Source organism: Myxocyprinus asiaticus, chromosome 30 (assembly GCF_019703515.2).
Source record: "Myxocyprinus asiaticus isolate MX2 ecotype Aquarium Trade chromosome 30, UBuf_Myxa_2, whole genome shotgun sequence".
Classification (NCBI taxonomy): domain Eukaryota; kingdom Metazoa; phylum Chordata; class Actinopteri; order Cypriniformes; family Catostomidae; genus Myxocyprinus; species Myxocyprinus asiaticus.
This window is the reverse complement of record NC_059373.1, coordinates 42,730,495-42,737,643: the sequence shown is the minus strand read 5'-3', so window position 1 is coordinate 42,737,643 and position 7,149 is coordinate 42,730,495. Positions and strand designations below refer to the sequence as shown.

The 7,149-nt window shown below is 44.7% G+C and overlaps 1 protein-coding gene across 1 annotated transcript; it reads left to right on the top strand.

The window, feature by feature from the left end:
- The first annotated feature begins 243 nt into the window (after nt 1–243).
- On the top strand, nt 244–4,676 carry LOC127420703 (uncharacterized). Its single transcript, XM_051663191.1, has 2 exons — nt 244–3,342; nt 3,460–4,676. Exons 1-2 carry the CDS (start codon nt 2,590–2,592, stop codon nt 4,540–4,542), a joined length of 1,836 nt encoding a protein of 611 aa, XP_051519151.1. The 5' UTR covers nt 244–2,589; the 3' UTR covers nt 4,543–4,676.
- The last annotated feature ends 2,473 nt before the right edge of the window (nt 4,677–7,149 follow it).

Here is a 7,149-nt window from a genome sequence, read left to right as displayed (position 1 = left end):
CATCACATGTTTGTGTCATTGTTTTGACGGTTATTATTACAGTTTTCTGATATTAATCTGTTCTGAAATGGTTTTGATGTAAATAAATTTGAGTTGGATTTACTTGTTTGCTTTGATAACTGGAAACTAAAAGTAACCTGACAAATGCACTCTCTGTCATGTTTATGTTGTTGAAAGTCCCTTCATCGAGTGATCTTATTTTACGACATCCACCCAGAGACAGATTACATGAAGTTTGTTCTTTTTTCTTTTTGGTTAAAACTGTAAATATCATTAGCTAGATTTCTACTTCATCCTCCATTTTGCCCAAGCCGTCTCCTGTTATCTTGACGTTCAGACTTCGACGAAGAAGCGACACAAAGTGAAAATCCCCCCCAAAAATCTGCATTTGTCTGAGAACAAAAAAAAGTAAAAGGATGCACTTCCTTTAAAATGTCTGTTAACGTCAAAACTGAACTTTGTTACATTACACATTTATACTATAAACCTTCAATGAAATTTAAGGATTGTGTTCATTAAGAATATACAGAATATTTAGTTTTGTCAACTAAAATATTTTCATATCTTTCCCTCTCTTGTCTGTGGTCCCCACATGCTTTAAAACGTCCACCAATGTGCCTATATATGTGCCTGTATCAAGTTCTGTTCTTTTTGTTGTGTTGTTAGTATAGCTGGTAATGTTAATCAGAGGTGGGTAGTAACGTGATACATTTACTCGAGTAACTTTTTGGGAAAAAATTTACTTTTAGAGCAGGGTTAAAAGTGGGTACTTTTTACACAAGTAAATCTCTCATAAAAAAAAATACATTTACTTCATTACAATGAGTGGCTTCCTGTCGTTACATTTCTGGGTTTAATTTTAATAAATGCGTAATTTATTGAGAGATTATTGAATGGGACTTTTATGACAGCAGAAGTTCACACAGCTGCGCACGCTGTAACAAACTGTCACTAGGGATGGGCAGATCGATTCTAAAGTATCAATACTTCTGATATTGATGTGATATTAAGAATATCAATCCTCACATAAAATTATCGATTCTGAAGTTTTTGTTATTTCAACTAGTGATCTTATTATTTAGATAACATGAATAGTAATGCATCTCATAAGCTTTAAAATTGGAAAAAAAGAATTATATTAGCGAATAGTTGCATGGCAACTGAACTGTTTTTTCTTCCACTCATTTTGACGTGCCAGAAATACTAAAATACACTAGCAGTCAAACAGCACTCACCCTTTCAGTCATAGCACTCATTCAAATAGGGAGCAGTGCTTTCCTGAGGTAATGACAGAAAAACAGCATCTGGAGTTATTCACAATAAGTAATGACAAACCTAGCCGTGGCACATTATAATGGACTTGTGTGACAATTTGTACAGGTTTATTTAAATTCAGAGTTGTTAAAACACTGATAATGATCTGTAATCTTCGTAATTAAATTATACCTGTCACGATTCACTGTTGTTTGCCTTGTGTTTTGCCCTGTCATCTGTTCCCCCTGGACTACACTTCCCATAATCCCCTGCCCTGATCACTTCCAGCTGTTACCTATTTTTCTCACCTGTGTGTCATTTACCTCATTTATCCCTGTATATATATTGCCCTGTAGTCTATGTAACCTTTGTCAGTTGTTATATGTATATGAGTTTTGACCTCCTGTTTATTGACCAGTTCCTATCGTTGATGTTACCTTTGTTCCTGTTTTTTCCCCTCATGGAAGTTTTCTTTGTTCCTGTGTTTACCCCGTTATTTTGTACTTTGTTTATTTATTTATTATTAAAGTTTGCCCCACTTAGATTCCGCTCTCGTGACCTCCTTCCTACGTTACAGAACAGCTGACTGCAAAAAAATTGTATCTAGCGGCATACTTCATGCAACTGAGCCAGGTGGCTTTATCTATAAGGAGTACTCTCATTTCTTCTCCACCGTTGCCATCCACACAGGATTTGATGATGAAAACCTGAAATCCATTTACAGAATCGGACTCCCAGCATGCCGGTGGAGGGAATTGCCGGAGACTGGAGACTACACATGGGAGGAATATGTAAAGATAATCTTAGAGACACTCGCTTCAGAAGATCCTCCTCTCTCAATCCTGTTTCCGGTTTCTGAGTCTTCCACGCCTGAGTCCGCTCCACTTCATGTCAAGTTCAAGTGGTTTTTTATTGTCATTCAACCATACACAGTTAGTACAGTACACAGCGAAACGAGGACAACGTTCCTCCAGGACCATGGTGCTACATAAAACAACATAGGACAAATACAGAACCACATGAGACTACACAGACTGAATAAGACCTACACATTCCTACATAAAGTGCATGTGCAAATGTGTGCAAAAAGTACAGGACAGTACAATAATTACTAAAAAGGAAACAAGACAATAGGCACAGTGAGAGACAGTGCAGCGCCGACCAGTACGCATTTCTAATCTGAGTAGTGCAAAAAGATGACACTTCCTAAAAAAGCCGAATGTAAACATAACATACTATGAAATAGTGTTCTATGTACATAGCAGTTATTGAGGTAGCAGCCAGGTATAAAGTGTCACACCAACACCTCAGCCTGCTCCATACCATGTCACAGCCATGTCCGAGTTTGCTCCAAGCCATGTCACAGCCATGCCTCCGTCTGCTCTGTACCCTGTCACAGTCACGCCACAGTCAGCTCCACGCCATGTCACAGCCACGCCCGAGTCTGCTCCATGTCACTTCACAGTCAATCCTGAATCTGCTCCACGCCAGGTCACAGCCAAGCCTCTCACGGCCACTGTCTCCAAGCTGAATGATCCGCCATTGATATTGGTGCGTTGGGCCACAAGAACCCTCCCTCACAAATTATCAGTGCCCACGCCTGCCACGGCCAAGGAGCCAGAAGCCTCATCCGTCCCGGAGCCAGCATTGCCTGTCTCATCCGTCCCGGAGCCAGCATTGCCTGTCTCGTCTGTCCCGGAGCCAGCATTGCCAGCCTCATTCATCCCAGAGCCAACGTTGCCTATGTTGGCCGCCTGGAGGAGGAGAAGAAAGGCTTCCGTTTCCAAGTCTCTGCCCATGCCCACGACCACAGAGGTCATTTCCAAGTCTCTTCCCATGCACACGACCATGAAGGTCGTTCCTGAGTCTCTGTCCATGCCTACGACCACAGAGGTCATTTCCAAGTCTCTTCCCGTGCACACGATCACAGAGGTTGTTTCCAAGTCTCTGCCAGTGTTCACAACCACAGAGGTTATTCCTGAGTCTCTGTCAGTGTTCATGACCACAGAGGTCGTTCCCGAGTGTCTGCCGGTATTCACGACCACAGAGGTCGTTCCCGAGTCTCTGGCAGTGTTCATGACCACAGAGGTCATTCCCGAGTCTCTGCCGGTGTTCACGACCGCAGAGGTCGTTCCCGATTCTCTGCTGGTGTTCATGACTACAGAATTCGTTCCCAAGTCTCTGCCCATGCTCATGACCACAGAGGTCATTCCCGAGTCTCTGCCGGTGTTCACGACCGCAGACGTCGTTCCCGATTCTCTTCCGGTGTTCATGACTACAGAGTTCGTTCCCAAGTCTCTGCCCATGCTCATGACCACGGAGGTCGTTTCCCAGTCATCTAGGACTCTTATTCTCAAGCATTCCACGTGTCCGCCCCTTGAGCCTCCCACGGCTCCGCCTTCCACAGCTCCGCCCTACGAGTCTTCCACGGCTCCAGTTCCTAGTCTGTGGTCACCTCCCAGGCCTCCTGACCCTGGCTGTAGTCTGTGGCCACTTCCCAGGCCTCCTGACCCTGTCTCTAGTTTGTGGCAGCCAACCAGGCCTCCTGATCCAGTCCCTACCCTTAGGTGGTCTCCCTGGTCTCATGGCTGTCTGCCTGATCTTCCCTGGTCTCCTTGGTCTCCTGACCGTCCGCCTGATCTGCTCTGGTCTCCTTGGTCTCTCGGCCGTCCGCCTAATCTGCTCTGGTCTTCTGGGTCTCCTGGCCATCCGCTTGATATACTCTGGTCTCCTGGCCATCCGCCTGATATACTCTGGTCTCCTGGGTCTTCTGGCCATCCACCTGATCTGCTCTGGTCTCCTGGGTCTCCTGGCCATCCGCCTAATCTGCTCTGGTCTACTGGGTCTACTGGCCTTCCGCTTGATATACTCTGGTCTCCTGGCCATCCACCTGATCTGCTCTGGTCTCATGGCCATCCACCTGATCTACTCTGGTCTGAGTCTCCTGGTCATCTGCCTGATCTGCTCTGGTCTCATGGCTGTCCGCCTGATCTGCCCTGGTCTCTCAGCCGTCCGCCCAATCTGCTCTGGTCTCCCTGGTCTTCCGGCCCTTCACCAGGTCTGCTCTGGTCTCTTTGGTCTATGGCTTCATCTTGGTCCTGCCTCCCTTACCAGCCTTCCTTGGGTGTCAGGAGCCACCCATTAGAGGGGGGGCTATGTCACGATTCACTGTTGTTTGCCTTGTGTTTTGCCCTGTCCCCTGCCCTGATCACTTCCAGCTGTTCCCTATTGTTCTCACCTGTGTGTCATTTACCTCATTTATCCCTGTGTGTATATATATTGCCCTGATGTCTATGTAACCTTTGTTATATGTATATGAGTTTTGACCTGCTGTTTATTGACTAGTTCCTATCAATGATGTTACCTTTGTTCCTGTGTTTACCCCATTATTTTGTACTTTGTTTATTTATTTATTATTAAAGTTTGCCACACTTAGATTCCGCTTTCGTGACCTCCTTCCTACGTTACAATATCCTTACGAAAACTTACCATGGATTTACTGTAGTAATATTGTATTAACCATGACTGTAGAAATCACGACTGTAGTAACCATGTTTTTTTTTTTTTTTTGGCTGTAACCAAGGTTTTGATACAATTAACCATGGTTTTACTACAGCATTAATGTAGTATCCATATGGTAACTCGGTGTAGTAGGGACAGTTATTTTGGGTAATGGGGGAGTCAGGAGACAACGAAGCAGTGCAGGCAAGTCTTTTATTTTCTGCCTTCAGAGTTCTTGGATTTTTTTTTAATGCACTCAATTCACGTAGTTTCACAACACTCAATAAGATAACGAAAACTTTATCAAAACACTCTGTAGCGTCGAGTTTGTGCTCTCAGGTCACTCTCTCTCTCGAACTGTTGCGCTGATGTGGCTTTTAAGTCTCCCTCCGCCATCACTATAACAAGAGACAGGTGTTAGAGATACACCCATCCTAACTGTCACTCAAGCCGAGTTCATCACTGCAGCAGCATCATGCTCTTCAAACAAAGTGAAACACTTTCTTCGCGCTGCACAGTGGAAAAAAGAATAGTTTTGTCATGAAATGCCTTCATTTATCACCAAGATAAGTGGATATTTCAAGATTAAATTTGAAGCTCAAATTTATGGCAGCACTCTGAGGTAAGTTGTGGCTCTAATGATAACACAGGCTTTTCTGTGATATGGGGATGGTCATTTTGAGGGTGATTCTGTAACTGGGCTCTTATGACATCAGTTTTTAAGTGTACATTTTTAAATCAGTGCAGCAATATATCATTGTGCTTTGTCCCGCATACCGCATGTCACGAGCAGTATTTATGCATTTACTGATATTGGAAATTATCGCAGCTACTTCAGGCTGATTAACTGAATAAATTCATGTAAATGGAAATCCGGCTGAATGAAGCCATCTCGGAGAGCATGTTTCATCTGCCGGGCTTACAGCTGTTCAGAGCGTATCATGTTGCTGAATCATCGGGGAAAACAAGAGGTGGTGGAACATGCTTTTACATCAACAAAAGTTGGTGTACAGATGTAACAGCATTGAAGAAGATGTGCTGTCCTAATTTAGAAGCACTCTTCCTCAACTGTAAGCCTTTCTACTCGCCATGGACATTTTCCTCATTTATTCTGGTGGGTTTGTACATCCCGCTAAAGGTATATGTGAATGCAGCATTGCAACAGCTGGCTGATCAGATCACAGACATGGAGCAACAACACCTGGTCTCTCTTATCATTATTCTGGGAGATTTTAATAAAGCTAACATCACCTGTGAATTGCCAAATTACAAACAACACATCACATGCCCCACCAGAGAAATATACTAGACCACTGCTACACCACTGTAAAGTCTGGTTCATCTTCTCCAGACCTACAAGCAGAAACTAAATCAGCTAAGCCTGTAGTAAAGACTGTAAAGATGTGGATATCAGAGTGGCTAAAATAAGCTGCTCTGAAAAGCTGAAAAAACAGTTTTCATCCAACGATCCTGCACCTGTGTGGAAAGTCCTGAAAAGCATCACTTAGTACAAGACACCACCCCCTCGCTCTGTAGAGATTCAACTAATGGCTGATGAACTGAATGTGTCTTGTTTGAAAAGCCCAGTCTTACGCCCCTCCCCCGCTCTGATCTCCACTTCACACACACACCACCACCACCTCCCCCCTCCTGCTAATCCTGCAACACCTCGACAGACCTGGGGCTTATGCAAGGATCCCATTTGTGGACTTCAGTTCAGCCTTCAATACCATCATGCCTGATCTTCTCTCAACCAAACTGACCCAGCTCTCCATGCCCACCCCAATCTGTCAGTGGATCACCAGCTTTCTGACAGATAGGTAGCTGCTAGTGAGACTGGGGAAACTCACATCTGGGACATGGGACTGGTGCTCCTCAGGGGTGCGTTCTCCCTCCACTGCTCTTCTCCCTGTACACGAATAACTGCACTGCAAAAGACCCCACTGTTAAGCTCCTGAAGTTTGCAGATGACACCATGGTCATCGGCCTCATCTGCAATGGTGAGAAGTCTGCATACAGACGGGAGGTTGATTAGCTGGCTGTCTGGTGTGGTCACAACAACCTTTAGCTGAACATGCTCAAAACAGTGGAGATGATAGTGGACTTCAGACCATCCTGAACAGCACTGTGGCAGCAGTGGAGTCATTCAGGTTCCTGGGCTCTACCATCTGAAGTGGGACACCCACATCGACTCCATTGTTTAGAAGGCTCCGCAGAGGTTGTACTTCCTTCGCCAGCTGAGGAAGTTCAACCTGCCACAGGAGCTGCTGACACAGTTCTACTCAGCTGTCATTTAGTCTGTCCTGTGTACATCTATAAATGTCTGGTTTGATTCAGCCACCAAATCAGACAGAAGGAAACTACACTGGACAGTCATGACTGCTGAGAGGATTA

Coding starts and splice junctions, on each gene's coding strand:
- LOC127420703 (XM_051663191.1), top strand. CDS start 2,590: ATGTCCGAGTTTGCTCCAAGCCATGTCACAGCCATGCCTCCGTCTGCT. Junction 3,343..3,459: donor CAGTGTTCATGACCACAGAG/GTCATTCCCGAG, acceptor ATGACCACAGAG/GTCATTCCCGAGTCTCTGCC.